Source organism: Nannobrachium achirus, assembly GCF_963921795.1.
Source record: "Nannobrachium achirus genome assembly, chromosome: 3".
Taxonomy (NCBI): Eukaryota; Metazoa; Chordata; class Actinopteri; order Myctophiformes; family Myctophidae; genus Nannobrachium; species Nannobrachium achirus.
This window is the reverse complement of record NC_137812.1, coordinates 45,751,754-45,769,132: the sequence shown is the minus strand read 5'-3', so window position 1 is coordinate 45,769,132 and position 17,379 is coordinate 45,751,754. Positions and strand designations below refer to the sequence as shown.

General features: G+C 42.9%; 2 protein-coding genes across 2 annotated transcripts in view; both read left to right on the top strand.

The window, feature by feature from the left end:
- wdr19 (WD repeat domain 19) overlaps positions 1–7,776 on the top strand; it is a 26,978-nt gene extending 19,202 nt beyond the window's left edge. The window contains exons 28-36 of the mRNA XM_080721860.1: positions 1–19; positions 126–203; positions 761–857; positions 1,118–1,242; positions 3,222–3,303; positions 3,733–3,883; positions 4,546–4,669; positions 6,148–6,224; positions 7,100–7,776. The exon at positions 1–19 is cut by the window's left edge and continues 50 nt beyond it. Of these exons, the coding sequence (XP_080577986.1) occupies positions 1–19; positions 126–203; positions 761–857; positions 1,118–1,242; positions 3,222–3,303; positions 3,733–3,883; positions 4,546–4,669; positions 6,148–6,224; positions 7,100–7,214 (868 nt within the window). The 3' untranslated portion in view covers positions 7,215–7,776. The remainder of the gene's footprint in view (positions 20–125; positions 204–760; positions 858–1,117; positions 1,243–3,221; positions 3,304–3,732; positions 3,884–4,545; positions 4,670–6,147; positions 6,225–7,099) is intronic.
- A 5,392-nt stretch (positions 7,777–13,168) lies between these two features.
- Positions 13,169–16,644, top strand: erp27 (endoplasmic reticulum protein 27; the record flags this gene model as incomplete). The annotated part of the gene is made up of 7 exons (XM_080722633.1): positions 13,169–13,176; positions 13,280–13,415; positions 14,210–14,347; positions 14,481–14,597; positions 15,587–15,712; positions 15,983–16,180; positions 16,603–16,644. The coding sequence occupies 7 exons, from the start codon at positions 13,169–13,171 to the stop codon at positions 16,642–16,644; spliced, it is 765 nt and encodes a 254-aa protein (XP_080578759.1).
- Positions 16,645–17,379: the final 735 nt, after the last annotated feature.

Sequence of the window (17,379 nt, the reverse complement as noted above, 5' to 3'; positions counted from 1 at the left end):
TGAGATGGCTATAGAGACGGTGAGAGTGATGTGTGTTACACAGGGGAAATGTTAATACAGTATTCTGTGTGTATACAGTATGTATGTATGTTTAGGTGTTTTATTGGTGTTTGTGTGTGTTCCAGGTGGGCCAGGCCAAGGACCTTACCCTAACCAACCTGCTGATAGACTATCTTATGGGAGAGAGTGATGGCATGCCAAAGGTAACCCGCACCCTGGAACTTGACACAATAGTTCTCTCTCCTGTTCATGTGTGTTAGAACATGGCCTGAGTTGCCTCAAGCTTACAACTTATGGACACTTCTGTAAAATATGAGTATATAAGTTCTGTGTGTGTGTGTGTGTGTGTGTGTGTGTGTGTGTGTGTGTGTGTGTGTGTGTGTGTGTGTGTGTGTGTGTGTGTGTGTGTGTGTGTGTGTGTGTGTGTGTGTGTGTGTGTGTGTGTGTGTGTGTGTGTGTGTGTGTGTTGTTTGAGGATAGCATCCATCTACTAAGGCAAGTCACGCATTGAATTGGAATGTATTCAATGCTGCCCATACGTCATCAATGTTAGTTGAACTTGACATGTCGTTGTCCTCTCCTTCATCTTTCTCTGTAGTATACATGTTTGAGGTCAAACGAAAAGATGGCAACGGTGTATAGCAGGAGTAGAGTTGCGTTTAGCTAGAGAAGGCAGTGGGTGGGATGAGAGAGAGAGAGAGAGAGAGAAAGGCCTTTTCCTGAACTGCAGTTGGCTGACCTGTCTCCCCTTTGTTCATAGGATGCCAAGTACCTGTTCCGTCTGTACATGGCACTGCAGAGGTACCAGGAGGCTGCTCGCACTGCCATCATCATCGCCCGGGAGGAGCAGTGTGCAGGTAAACACACAGCGATGCTTCATCCCGTTGTGCCTAACAACATGATGTACTGTACTGTAGGCACTTTGTGGGTTCAAATCTGGCGCACAACCTCAGCTACATGTCATCTCTAAACTCTTGATTTCTCAAATTGTATAGTAGAATAAACATAGTGATGCCACTGAGAATAATATTGTACTTAACAAAGGTATACGACATGACAATGTTCCCTATTATGTTTCTGATAGAATGTCTTTATTTGTTTGTTTGTTTTCACACAGGGAACTACCGTAACGCCCATGATGTGCTGTTCAGCATGTACACTGAGTTGCAGGCCCAGAAGATCAAGATCCCAGCTGAGATGGCCACCAACCTGATGATCCTCCACTCCTACATCCTGGTCAAGGTCCTTCAAGCTTTCTTAGCCTCTCCCCAATTTTTGTTATACCAATGAATTCCTCCCTACACACATTTTGTGTGTGTTGTCACTACCTGTTGACAGGTGCCGGCCCGTAAGAACAGGAATAGGTGCCGTGTTCACCCTTCCCACCTGGCTTCCCTCCCCTGAACGCGGGCCAATAGTGTTTGTGTAGATGCTCGACAATACTCGGATGCACCATACGGTGGATTCGAACACACAACCTCCGTGGTGGCTTCATAAGATACTTAAAGGGATATTTGACTTTCAAAAAGTAACCAGAAAAAAGGACGGATGTTTTCATTGAAACTATCGTGGTTAAAATGGAGTTTGAAGTTACAATGGGTCTGAGTAGGAAGGGGGCAAATTCAAAAACTTCAAAAGCCCGATTATACGTAAGATAAAATGACCAAACTTCCATTTACATCCATTCTGTAAATGAACCAGTAGTACCTGAGAGCTTTAATTGTCTCCACCAGCCGAAGGCATGGGGGAGAGTATGTTTTCCCCTCCGTCCGTCCGTGTGTCCGTGTGTCCGTGCGTCCGTGCGTCCTCGCAGTTTGTGTGCAGCTAATCTCAGTCGCCGTTGGCCCGGTCGCTGCCAAAGTGAGCACACACATTCCCTGGATGCCAATCTAGAACCCCTGCCCTAAATTTTTCAAATGGGCTTTTTCTAGCGCCACCTAGTGGCCGATGTTCGCAAGACACATTTCTGTGCACTACTCTTACAGATTTTGTCCAAAAATCCTACAAATCGGTAGGCAGTATCTCGACAGTCATGTGATCGACACGGATCTGTCCGATTTTTCATATTCCATCCTGATTGGCTAAGATTGGCTTCCAAAGTTTGTAGGATTGAGCCGTTTGGAACAAAATGCCTCAAATCCCAAACGCAAAGTGCAATTATCATGAAATCGCGCACAAATGTTCCCACTTGGTCGAAGAAGAAATGCCACTTAACATTTTTGAAATCAGCCTCATGGTGGCGCTATAACAGGCCGATTTGTGGTTTTACCTATAACTCCATCGATCAGTTTCAAACTTTGTAAGCGCATTCCCTAGAGGCTAAGGATAAACCTTTGCCCTGCATTTTTCACATCAGCCTTTTATAGCGCCACCTTTGGGCCGACTTATGTAAAACACATTTTTGGATATTACTCCTTGAGATTTTACCCAAAGATCACGCAAATCGGTACACAGTATCTCTATAGTCATGTGATCAAGTCCGATCCGTCTGTATTTCATATTCCATCCTGATTGGCTAATATTGGCTTCCAAAGCTTGCAGGATTGCTCCGTTTTTGAACAAAATGCCTCAAATCATCAACGCAGCTTGCGATTACCGTGAAATTTGCCACACATATTCCCACTAGGTCAAGGAACAAATGCTACCTTTTTCACATTGGCCTGTTATAGCGCCACCAGCAGGTAGACTTTAGCAAAACTCATTTTTGGAACACAATGCTTCAAATCATGCATGCAGCATCAGATTGCCATGAAAGATCTAAGGTGAAGAACATATGCCACCCTTTTTACATTGGCCTATTATACAGTAGCACCACCAGGACGCACGGCCTGGTGGAGACCTGTGCTCGGAAGAGCACTGCTTCTAGTTTTATGTTAATTTGTAATAATGTTAATGTCATGGAACCCGATATTATATATTGCTACCAGTTACCAGTTAGCCAAATTTTCATTCATGTCTGGACATAATAAACTACTACCCACGGCTGATACCCACACTTGTATTTTTGCAGAATGTTCTCTCAAAGAATAGGGACACATGGGTTGATGTGGTTGGCCTTTATGCTTAATTCTTGTGAAACACTGAAGCCCTTTTCTGTCCTAGATCCTAGATGTCCTAGATGCTCAATCATCTACGTATCATTTGCTCAATCATATACGTATGTATCATTTACATGTGGATACGACGTGGTGTACTCAACTTTCTAATTGTCTTGTCTGTAGATCCATGTGAAGAGAAGTGACCACCTGAAGGGCGCCCGCATGCTCATCCGCGTCAGCAACAACATCAGCAAGTTTCCCATACGTAAGTTTAACACGCTTTGTTCCTTAACATAATTGCCTTGCTGTCGGGCAGAAACCTCGTATCTCCATATTTCAACCTCATTATATGAATGTCCTTCTTCGTCGTACAAGGTAGTAAAAATATCTGATCTACCAGCTCACAATGCTTCGCATTGCGATGCATTGTGCGCTTGTAGATCTGTTACTTTAGTAAGTAAGTCTGAAGTTTATAAATTTTTAACCAATAAAAATTATTAACAAGAGCCTGTGACTAAATAATTACATTGGATCCATTGGAACACAGGTAATCTTTTCCATTTCCTGAAAAGTAATGATTTTATACATACAAGGTTTCCGCCCGACAGCTTTTTGTCATCATAAATGTCAGCTTGTAGGGAGGGCAAAAAAAGTGTCTTGCATATCGTGTGTGTGCGTGTGCGTGTTCATGCAGACATCGTACCCATTCTGACATCGGCGGTGATCGAGTGTCACCGGGCCGGACTGAAGAACTCTGCCTTCAGCTTTGCTGCCATGCTGATGAGACCAGAGTACCGCAGCAAGATTGACCCCAAGTACAGGAAGAAGATCGAGGCCATGGTCCGGTGAGAGGATAGAATCTTACCCCCGAACTCCTAAACTTCATGTACACATTTTCCCGGAGAATTCTCAAGCCCCTTTTAGACATTTTCCCTCACATTCTACTTACAAACAAACAAACCTTGGTGTGTGTCCCATTTCTGGGGCACAGATATTTAGTGTAGAGCAGTGGTTTGCAAATGTTGATCAAAATAACAATTCTACGTTCTCTAATTGCAAAATTAAGTATTGCAGATCCCATACAGGTCCATTTGGTTTCATTTTACGCTCTCAAGAGTTGAAGATCTATAAAGGTCCATTTGGTTAGCAACTCTTCATCATTTAGCTGGGGACCACCTGCACCTGGAACCCCCTCAAGGACCACTTGTGGACCACTGGTTGAAAACAACTGGTTGTAGATTAAAAATATTAGTTGGCCTAGTATAAAGATGCTGGTACGCTGGTGGAGTATAGAGTTTAAAGGGATAGTTCACCCCAAAAAATATGTATATTTTTTTCTATCAATTACCCACCACATGGAGACTTCATGGATATCTTTTTGTTTTTGTAGCATTCCTAAGCCAATTGGCTTAGGAATGCAACAAAAACTAGAAGAATATCCATGAATTTAAGTCTGCATGGGGTCCTGTGTTTAATATTCATCTCTGGCTCATTGTTCTGCCCCCAGTCGCCCAGATACATCAGAGCTGGAAGAGGAGACGACTCCGTGTCCCTTCTGTGGGTTCCAGCTGCCACAGAATGAACTGCTGTGCATCTCCTGCAAGAATAACTTGCCCTACTGCATCGCCACGGTACACGCACACACACACACACACACACACACACACACACACACACACACACACACACACACACACACACACACACACACACACACACATACACACACACACACACACACACACACACACCCACACACACACACACACACACACGCGCGCGCACACACACGCGCACACACACACTCACAACACACACACACACGCACACACTCACAACACACACACACACACACACACACACACACACACACACACACACACACACACACAGGGGCGTCACAAGGGGGGGGGGAAGTGGGACTGAGTTACTAGGGCCCAAGGTGGAGGGGCCTGGATTTTTTTATACTTTAGCTATTGAAAAATAGCAGATATACAAGCTCACAGCGTGGCACTGAGTGCCGCACTGCAAGCTTGTAGATCTGCTATTTTTGAAAAGTCGTGAAAATGTGTGCAAATCATTGAATACATGGATTTTTTAAGCGAACATTTGTAACTCAAATTTTGCTTCTGGGGGGTCCCTGGAATTAAATATTTTGAGATGGGGGTCCGTGGCCAAATACATATCATTTTGGGGGTCCTTCACATGAAAAGGTTTGAGCACCACTGACATAGAAACATGGGTTTTTCAAAAATATCAGATCTACAAGCTCGCTGCGCTGCACCGAGTGCTGCGCTGAGAGCTTCTATATTTGCTATTTTTCAATAGTTAAAGCACAAAATGTGAGTGAATCCTTGTACCCAGGGCCCAGAATTTGGTGCGACACCCCTGCACACACACACACACACAGCACACACACACACACACGCACACACACACACACACACACACACACACACACACAAAACACACACACACAAATTCCCAGGCGTTGCAATGGTGCCATGATCCAGATCAGGTTTCCTGGTGGGGGAGGTCAAAAGGTAGTGAGTGGCTCAGAGCCTCTGCCTGATGGCTAAAAACATCTCCCCGGGCCAAGGGGGAATTCCTCTCCGGCTAGTGGTTTAGATGTTGGCTTTCCACACGGGAGGCCTGGGCGTTATATAGATATATATATAGATATCGTCGTTGTCGGGTGGAAACCTTGTATGTCCAAAACCGTTTGTTTTGTATTTATCTTTTTTTTAAATGATTTAAACTAGTGAAAACAGCCGATCTACAAGCACACAACGCCTCGCTTTAAAATGATTTAAACTAGTGAAAACAGCCGATCTACAAGCACACAGCGCCTCGCACCGCGAGGCGTTGTGTGCTTGTAGATCAGCTGTTTTCACTACCTTTGTGCGATGGCCATATGTTGAAGCAGTGCTTTACTTTGCGAAAAGAATTACATATTTTAAACTTGGAGATACGAGGTTTCTGCCCGACAAGTGACGATATGGTAGATATAGATATATAGACACACATACACGTTCTTGTTGAAGTTCACACATGACTTGGAATTCTTTTTTATTTAGCTACATGCTTTTTTGATTTTTCTCCCATGCAGGGTCGTCATATGCTAAAGGAGGACTGGTCTGTGTGTCCACATTGTGAATTCCCTGCCCTCTACTCCCAGTTCATTCTGTGAGTGATGTGTCAATATACTGTAGTTCAGGGGTTCTCAAACCTTTTTAGGCTGTGAACCCCAAAATAAACATATTTGAACTGGGGAACCCCACCCTGACAAGCACTTGGAATTGTAGGTATTACATTTAATGTGACTCGGTTCCACAGATAAATATTCGCCTCTTGCTTACCGGACCGGTACTTAATATTTGACAGTTTGGCCAGTTTGGTATTAAAACGGTCTTGAAAGTCCTTAAATTGTGACTTTATAAATGTGCAGATACCCTGTATACACTTATACTGTGTGTTGGTTTGTTTACTATTGAGTGAGGAAAAAAATTACATTAAGCTAATCATCTGGGGACCCCACAAAATCATTTTTGGGACCCCACTTGGGGTCCTGACCCCAAGTTCAAGAACCACTGCTGTAGTTAATGTACACAGTACAGCTAGATCAATAGTCATCAAAACTACATTTTTGTAGATTGCCCATGGTGATAGAATGACATGAGGACAAATCAAGTGTTGAATGGATTAATCGTGAAAACATAAAACACACCAACGCATTGTCAGAACTAAACAGTGGCTCCCAATCTTTTCTGGACCAAGGCCCACTTGAAAATCTTGAAGGAGATTGTGGCCCACCACCACCCGTCTGACCAGTGACCACGGCAGCCGAGTTTATTTCCAGAGCATGTTTATTTTAATGATCAATCGATTGTGTTCCGGCTCGGATCAATAGAACTAGCGTAGTATGTCATTTGTGTGTGTGTGTGTGTGTGTGTGTGTGTGTGTGTGTGTGTGTGTGTGTGTGTGTGTGTGTGTGTGTGTGTGTGTGTGTGTGTGTGTGTGTGTGTGTGTGTGTGTGTGTGTGTGTGTGTGTGTGTGTTCAGGCTCCTGGAGACGGAGAGTGTGTGTCCTATGTGTTCTGAGACGCTGGGCGTCAACCAAGTGAAGAAGATCTCTGACTGTTCCAGCTACCTGCAGTCTGATGAGCTGGAACACTGACACCGATGCCCACAAACCATGTATTCAAAGCATACTTATTTACACGCACATTGACCGTGGGTGGGTGAGGGGCCAATGAAACTAATGTGAAAAAGAAAAACTATCTATTACCAAAGAATGTTATCCTACAGCAATGGTTCACTACGGAAGAGTGTTTTTTTGCAGGTCTTTCAGTCCGAGTGTATCAAAAAGGCAACTGGGTTAAGGCAACGGAAGCTTGTGATTGGCTGCACGGAGGTGCCCAAAGTCGGGGGGGGAGATACACCGAAACCTTAACCCTAAACTCCGTAAAACGAATGCTGGTGAATGCTAACCTGGTGAAATGCTAACCTGCCGACGCTGGTGAATGTTAACCTGGTCGGACCAACGGAAGGTCGTCATCACCTTAACCGAGGTGCTTTTGTGATACACTCGGACTGAAAGACCTAAAACAATACTCTCCCGGTTCACTACCTTTTCTGGTTCAGGGCCCAGAAAGATGGTGTTTGGAAAACGTATGTGTCTATGATCAGTGGTTCTTGAACGTTTCGTGTTAAGGACCCCCACAATTATTTGTATTTGGCTGGGGATCACAATGTCAAATGATGTTGTTCCAGAGACCCCCCCCCCCCCCCCCCCCAGCAGCAAAGATTTGAGTTACAAAAGTTCACTTTAAAAAAGAAATTCTGTATATATATTTGCTAAAATTGTCATGATTTAGAAAGAAATCGCAGATCTACAAGCTCATAGCGTGGCACCTAGTGCCGTGCTATGAGCTTGTATACCTGCTATTTTTCAATAGCTAAAGTATAAAATAATGGTTAAAGTGGTTAAAATCCAAAGTGACTCAGATGCTTTGCAGGTCTAAACGTAGTACACTTTGTTGCTGTTCACCTGTATCACAAAGCAAACTCTGTTTTCACGGTTGTAAAGAAAATATACCATGACATTTTGTTTTACAATATTGTTACTTTTTATACTAATGTTTATATCAATAAAATCACGTTTTGCCTATTATATCATCGTCTCTGTCGGGTAGAAACCTCATATGTCCAAAATGTTACTTTTCAGGATTCAACTTCAACAGTGGCAACAATCAACATCAACAAGCTCAAAATGCGTCACTTCGCACCATGTTTTCTCGAGCGTGTAGATCTGCTACTTGTGTTCTTGTGTGACACTGCATTATGATCAAGTAGGACATTAATTTACAAATGTTCTGTATATTATACTCAAATGTTATATTTGCAAGGACCCCCATAATCTCAGAGTGTACAATTGTATGTCCACCACAAGCCAGCATGGCAATGACCCCTGTACGATGGTATCGCCTAAAATGGGGGTGACCGGTTAGAAGAAAGAAAAATAGATAGGCCTATGGACAGATTCTGTACACACATCTTTATAACATAATGTGTATCGCCCCCTTCAGATTTAACTGCTGAAATAATACTGCAAATGTTATATTACTGCAAACGTTTCCCTTGCTTTAAAGGCAAAATCCATCTCACTGGCTGATCAAAGGAGAAGCTGAATTTAAAGTGGAGTTGTGTCACCCTCCTGTGGTGATGTACTGTAACTACACTGCAGCACAGTTGAGCTTTCTTTGCTCCAGACTACATGATTTAAATAACATACTAATACCATTTAGTTTTCCAAATTACTTTTTAGCTATGTCCGAACTCTGAAGTGAAAGACTAGGCCTACTGCTTTTGTAGTAGGCCTACATACTGTAGCCTACTAAATAGGCTGAAGATTGCATACTGTGCATAGGCACCCATAGTCAACCAATAATAGTCAGAACCTACCCACTACCCATAGTCAACCATTATAGTTAACCATAGTCAGTAGTAGCCTACTAACCATGGTAGTCAACCAAGTAATATAAAAGCTAGTAAGATGCCTTAGGGCGACATGCGACCTAGCCCTAAAGGGTGAGGTCGTGCACATTTTGGCCATCTGTCCAGTGATGTATATTGGACCAGTTATCCATAATGGAGACCCTTGCATGATTGTAAACAATGTTATGTCAAAACATGCCCATATATGGGCATTACCAAATATGGGCATTCCCAGATATGTCCTTAATATTGATGACATTGGGACAGGGATCTCCATATATGGGCATAGCCTCATAAACCAGACTCCTGCCTTCTTCAGATTCGAAGACTAATATGGGCATAAAACGTATGTTAATTAGTAAAGCCAAGCAGGGCCTTGGCAAGTTAGGGCCTGGGTTTGATGCCTGGGGATCTCCATATATGGGCATATCCTTTATTAATAATAATATGTATCCATATACATACAATATATTTTATGCCCATACATGGAGATCCCTATCTGAACCAGCCACACAGATATGGGCCATGTCTTGGCCATCTGGCCAGTGATATATATATATATATATATATATATATATATATATATATATATATATATATATATAGACTTTTACATAGGTGATGTCACAGTGACAAGGGAACCAACCCATAGACTGTAAAAATGTGTACTAACACAGACAGACAGATGGATACAAGCTGCAACATTTCTCATGGTAAACTGCAACCTCCGGTTGCAATCACACCCATGTGAAGTGAGTGGTGATGATGATGATAGACCCACATGACATCACAGGATAGACCCACATGACGTCTCATCATTATATGGCCCAATCAGAAAAGGGACATAAGGATACATATTTGACCCCCTGTTGGTTTTGCATGGACAAAGTGTATTGGAGAGGCTAGCGTTAAAAAAGGTTTTGCAAAAATCAGACTCCTGGTGGCGCTATAATAGGGCAATTTTAAATGGTTGGCATTCCTCAACATAGTGCAAAAGTGCAAAGTTTCACTGAAATCGGTACCCAGTATCTCTATAGTGTGATCAAGACCGATCTGTCCAATTCTTTACCAACAACTGTCACTGCTTAGAAGTGACCTCACCAGTATGACATAAAAAAAATCACACCCAATGTGAAGTGAGCGGTGGTCGTGCTTGCATAACGTCTTCAATTGGTAATTGGTGATGTAATATGGCTACACACACACACACATATTGCTATGGCAAACCGCAGAGGAAAACACATTGCTATGGCAAAACGCTGAGGAAAAGTGGCTACAGATAGGTCTAGGATGTAATTGGTGATGTAATGTGATGTAATATGGCTACACACATATTGCTATGGCAAAACGCTGAGGAAAACACATTGCTATGGCAAAACGCTGAGGAAAAGTGGCTACAGATAGGTCTAGGATGTAACTGGTGATGTAATGTGATGTAATATGGCTACACACACACACATATTGCTATGGTAAAACGCTGAGGAAAACACATTGCTATGGCAAAACGCTGAGGAAAAGTGGCTACAGACACACGCACAGCCACTCTATGGAGCGGTTTACCACCGCTCAAAAACTGACACACACAGACGGAGACAAGATGTGCCGTTTCTCATACTAAACGTGGTGTGTGCACAACTACTGAAGAAGTGCCTGTATGCAAGCTTGAGGATTGGTCAAGCTTCACATGACATTTCGGCTATCCAGCCCATAAATAGGAAGGGTGGCCTGCGGGTTGCGACCGTATTTAGTATGAAAAATCATGTCACGCTTCACACCTCATGTCGCGCTCCATATATGGCCAAGATTCCTGATGTCATCAATAGTAAGCCCATATCTGGGAATGCCCATATATGGACATGTAGATTGTCTCTGTTGTTTCAGTGCCCTTAGGGTGTCTTACTGGTGTTATACAAATTATGTAGTGGGGGTCTCCTGTCCGTATAGGGCTGAAGAAGTGATTAATGCATGTTTGTAATAATATTAAAAATCTCCAAAGTAGATTTTCAAATAATTGTTGTGGAGTACGTGCTGGCCATTGGGAAAAGCGGGACAACCCTCGAACGGATGGTTCATTCCCAGCCGGTCCAGGCCGGCCATTAGGAAAAAAATACAAATAAAATGTCGGCCTTCGTTCCATTTTGGGGGCTGGGCGGCTAACAAAGTAAATCGTCACTGTCGGGCAGAAACCTTGTATCTCCAAGTTTCAAATTTGTAAAATGTTTTTCGCAAAGTAAAGCCCTGCTTCCTCATACAAGGCCGTTGCACAAAAGTAGTGAAAACAGCAGATCTACAAGCACACAACGCCTCGCACCGTGAGGCATTGTGTGCTTGTAGATCGGCTGTTTTCACTAGTTTAAATCATTTTTAAAATGATAAATACAAAACAAACGGTTTTGGACATACAAGGTTTCCACCCGACAACGACAAAATATAACTCATGTAATTGGCCCACTGGCTTTGTCACTTGTCATTATCTGAAATGGTAAATCTTTGAGTAGCAGCAGCGCTAGAGAGAGATCTCTCTCTATAGCGCGCAACTCTTTTTCCCAGGCTGAATCAGGGGCCCAGCACGTCCCTGAGTAAAAAGTACAATATCTGTCTCTGAGATGTAGTGAAAGTAGTACTGACAATTGGAAATACTCCAGTAAAGTAAAAGTACCTCAAAATTGTACTTAAAGCCATACTGTGTAAGTTGCCCAACTAGTGGTCATTAGCCCTATAGCAAACCGCGGTCGCGTCCGCGTCTTTCGTCCGTTTTTCGTACCTTCAGACCCCCGCGTCTGCCTCCACCTCGCTGAGATCTATCTTTTAAGGGGTCCCTTGTTCCTGTGCGTTCAGTAATTCCAGAGATACGGACTCCTTCACCCTGCCTGGTAGGCGAAATTACCTAGAGAAGGGATGGTACAAACGGGCGACAACAAATATGGCTGCCATAGCGACCCCACTTCAAGATGCGCTGTGATTGGCCGGCAGTTGTATAACCCTCGCTGTGATTGGCCGGTAGTGTGATGACGCAATTTTGGCGCGAGATCCGGTCCACGGCAAGGATCTCAGTTTACATATAGAGAAGGCTTTACAGGCTGAAATTCACGGCGCGGATCTTCTAAAACTTTTGTGATTTAATAGTTAGGAGAATTTTAAGATTTGTTTTATAAAAAAAGTTACATGGTACAACTTTAAAGGAGCTATAGTCAACTTTTTCTTGTAAAACGGATGATAAAATAAAAATAATGTTTCGAAAATATTTTATAAAAAATAAGCTTCATATATGTGTTTCTATTCAAAAATGACCACAAAAAGCATAAAATAATGATAAAATAATCATTTTGGCCATTGTCAGACCGACACTTTGTTTACATTCTAGTCTATAGACTAGGATGTAAACAAAGTGTCGGCCCTACAATGAAAAATTGACTGTAGCTCCTTTAAGTACAGTACTTGATTAAATGTACTTATAGTTACTTTCCAGCACTAGGTGAAAGTGGGGGCAGGAGGATTGCCGCAGGAACACAAAAGCAGACATGCTGTCACCATGATCTCACACAGGGACACGTCGACCAACACCTCAGCACCAAAACCTATCAATAACACCTGTGTGATTCTCACAAAGCCTCCAATCACAGCCCAGAGGGGCCGCAGCCACCACTCACTTTCACCATGTGGCAACTGCTGAAGGGTAGAGGGATAGAACACATGTAGGGCAGCTGGACACCTCTCTTATACATCATAGACACAGATTTGCTTATAGGTATTCTTTCTGAGGCTCCCTCACTAAAGCAATAAAATATGCGAATCTTTCTGTTCTTGTCCGCCCTGGTCTTCTCTGCCTTTGCAGAAGAGAAAGGTAAGACTGGCTAATGGTCACTACATATTCTCTCTCTCTCTCTCTCTCTCTCTCTCTCTCTCTCTCTCTCTCTCTCTCTCTCTCTCTCTCTCTCTCTCTCTCTCTTTCTCTCTCTTAGGGTCTTAAAAGACTAAATTGACTTTGTCAATCTGATCTCTGTCATTCCATATACTGGGGACTGTGATAGTCAATGGATTGACAAAACACCTATTCTCTCAGGCTTATGTCAGATAGTTGTAACTTGTTACATAGGCCTATATTACTGTAAATATAGGCCTAACTGAGCTAAAATGACCACGTAAGTATATAATGTAGATTTTGCTGCATTTCCAGAGTTGAATTAGCATACTGTTGCTCACTTATCTCTCTGTGTAAACATGTATGTCTGTGACTTTACTCAGGTTTTGTCCACGTCTATCTCTCTGTTTCTCTTATTCTCTCTCACTATCAGACAGCGCCTTCCCGAGACTGGCCGACACCGCAGCTGTTGAGGCCTTCGTTGACTCTGCAGAAGTGGTCGTCATTGGGTTCCTTGAGGTCAGACAGTCTAAAACTGACAGTGATAATGAACAAACTAGACAGGAAAGTCAGAAATGTGTACAGTGGACTGAAGTGAGGGCTGAGACATCATGAGGACAAACCCACGGGGACCATTGCATGGGTCAGGCTAATTATGCTAACATGCATATGTGGCAAACCAGGCACCACCGGTGCAAATCCGGCAATCGCTGTAAGGGCAAAGTTGTTGTAAGGGCTAAAAAAGAAAATTACAGCATTCCTTTTTACACCCTTCTCTTCTTGTCGAGACTAGCTCTCACGAATGAATTTCGGGGGAAGATATGTTTCCTCTCGGCCACACGTTTGGCTCAGGAACTGGCTCCCTTGCAGTTAGGATAGGGAGCGGATGGCTGTTTCACACAGGCGAGCCCTTTGGCCAAGCTCCTGTGCGGGGGAAGAAGGTGGGCCGCTGGAGGACAAACTCAAGAAGCATCGAAGCTTTTGTGGGATTGGCTCACATGAGTTCGCTGTAAACAAGGGAGAGGTTCACAGAAGGAGAGAAGCAGAGCGGAAGAGGAAGAGAGAGCACATGAGGGTAGATGCCTGTGCCGTGATGTCCAGGGCAATAAGAGACCAAAATATTGTTATTGTTATGACTCACTGGGAAGAAAAACTCATATTATAGGCTTTAAAATGATCAGATGGATTTCCAGAGTCCATGGTGTGTTATGATCTCAACCTTGATGTTAATCCAGTTGAAGAATATATGAATCACCAGCTTTCCCAACTCATTAACTTGTTTTTCTCTATCTTGTTCCGATGTTCTCTCTCAGGGAGAGGAAAGTAAAGGCTATGCAGAGCTTGTAGGCGCTGCCAAGCGTGTAGATACCATTGCTTATGCCATGTGCAGTGAAAAAGAGGTGTGGGCTGACTACAGCGTTACCTCAGACACAATCGCCATCTTCAGAAAGGTAATCTGCATTGCTCTGAATAGTGAATCCACTCTGAGCCGTTTTCGATACAGCAGCACGTACATTTGCAAAGAACGTGACACGACATGATCAACTGATGGCGGTTGTGGTGTTTGTTTGTTTGTCTCTCCAGGCAGATAACCACCAGGACAATCTGGTTCTCTCTAAGATCAAAAAGGTGGAAATTGACGGCCTAGTGAACTTCTTCACCACCAATGAGATCCGCTACCTCACAGAGTACAACCAAGTGGTACGTCCACTGAGAGGCTTCATACTGTATATGTCTGTATCGACCAGGGGTAGGCAACCTTCAGACACAGAGGAGGGTAATGTAATCACTGGCACACTGTCATAAGTGTGAGAGAGAGGATTTTTCTTTAAAACATATATATTTAAAGAATCAGTTAAGTTAAGTTCCCTCACATCTGTTTGCAAATTACATCCTGCACATAATTCTACATTTATTCAAACACCTAACTCTGACTGCGGAGGGAGTCTGGGAGATATGTAGTTATTGAGTCATTACATTGTGAAAGAAAATATTTCTAAATAAGAAAATTAATAAAGGTTGTTATGTATTATGGACAATTAAAGTATGTTGGAAATATTTAATTTGGATGTGGCGTCATAATAAATTGTAACATGGCACTTCAAGTCAAAACGGTTCCCAACCCCTGGTATAGACCATGTCAATTGAGCACCACAACAGTACTGAACCACTGTCCTATTACCTAAATGTCTCTCTCACTACCACTGTTTATAGTGGGAGTAGAAGACAATAGTTGTCTCTCTCTCTATTGATACTCTCTCTACCAGGCACGTGCACACATAGACATCAAAGGGGGTTTGAGCCCCTGCCCTTTTATCCGTCTGTAAAAAGTGCCCTCTCCGGATGATGAGTTTTTACTATGGCGAAAGAAATGCAAATGCACCTCTTTCCATGCCATACCTCAAGACAGCATTCAAGATAATTGCCTTGTCCAAACTCTCCTGAACTTGAATGCAGCATCTTATGTTCAAAGAATTGCAATATCTGTGTAGAAATCCCAGGATTGACTTGATTATGCTTACTTCAGGGTGGTATCTAGCACCGAAAATAGCCGACCTCCAAGTGTACAACGTGTCGCGCTGCGGCGCGTTGTGAGCTTGGCAGCCCCTGTCTCTCTAACATTCTCTGCACGTTCCTGCTCTCTTCTTAAACATGATTTTTCTTCCCCTAAAATGTTCTCTCTCCTCAAGACGGCAGTGGGTCTGTTCAATTCAGAGGTGAAGACACACCTGCTGCTGTTTGCCAACAGAGGAAGTAAAGACTATACCCAACTGCAGGCTCGTGTGAAGGCTGTGGCCCCGGAATTTACCGGCAAGGTGAAAATAACAAAGGCTTGAATTCACACACATGGTTAGGTCAGCTGTGAGTCAGCCCAACAAACGTACAAAACAAATTCAAAATGATAATATTATATCTTCACATTGTAAAATTAGCTTGAGTTTTCAAGTCACAGACGGTTAATACCTAATTTATACTCGTTTTGACATAGTTGTAAAATAGCATAGACATAGTTGTAAAATGACAAAATAGCCTATATACTGTATACGTATACATTAGGCCTGAATCTCTGAAGCTTTCTCTTTCAGTTCTTGTTTGTGCTGATAAATGGGGCACTGAAGTCCAACGCCAAGTCACTGGCTTACTTTGGCCTCAAGACACAAGATCTTCCTGCAGTTGGTATCTATGATGGAGACTCTGACATGAAATGGCTTCTTGACAAAGGAGAGATCTCTACTGAACGTGTGCAGGAATTCTGCCAATCCTTCCTACGAGGGGATCTGAAGGTGCCAATCCATTTAACTTAAACTAAAGGGCATACTTTATACTGGCAAACCAGTATAAATAAATAACCAGTAACCTCATGGTTATGACGTTGCTATCTCTCTTTTCAATCATCCACTCATTGATATGAATTAAAAAAGCTATTCTGAAACATTTTAAAATCAAACGATAAAAAGCCACTCATAAATTGGTTATAGGCTAAATATCAATCCATGATTACAAAATCTATTTTTCCACAACATCATGGTAAATGACAAGAACAGCAGCATTGCAGCTTCTTTGTAGGAAGTAGAGATCATCTAGAATAGATCATCTAGTATCTAAACTATATTCTAACTTCTATTAATAGAAGAATTATGTTTGTTTGAGCCTTTACCGTATCTACTGTTTTATAAACTGTAACAATCCCTTTTTCCTCTTTCAGGATGTGAAGGAGGCAGGAGCAGAAGCCAAAACGGAGCTCTAGGAGACTCTAAATCAATGTAAATTAATGAATATCTATTAAATAAACCGCTGTAAATGGAAGAGGGACTTATCAAGTGACTTCCTTCAGCAGTTGAAAGAGAATAGCCACTTTTGAGTGAGTGTGTGTGTGTGTGTGTGTGTGCGTGCGTGCGTGCGTGCGTGCGTATGTATGTGTGAGTGTGTGTCTGTCTGTTTTTGTTAGCCACATGACAACAATACAAAGTGTGTGCGTGCGTGCACGTGCGCGCATGTGTGTGTGTGTGTGTGTGTGCGTGCGTGCGTGTGTGGTGTGTACACGTTGTGTCTGTTTGTGAGCCTGTCTGCGGCGTGGCCAGCTGACCACAGGACACTGGCCACGAGCTGCTGTGATCCCAGTGGAGCAGTTGGCCTGTCGACCGATGTGACGGTCAGGACCACAACAGACCAACCCCTGAGACTGACACACAGCAGAGGGACATGATGGAGATCCAATGCCTTGAAGACTATATGGCATTGGATCACAACTCACCTCAACTCAACTTAGCCTTGCTGTCACATCACAGATTTACAAGTGTCCAAATGTGGGTGAAGTTCTTTGCTTTGCAAGCTCCATCACAGGGGGAAAGAAAGAGAAAAACTGTTCAAATGTGGTTTGTCAGTATGAGCAGTGTAAAATATATAAGGTGCATGATACCTATAATACCGGTTTGCATACTGTACGTATCAGTCCATGTAATATTACATAATACATTATAAA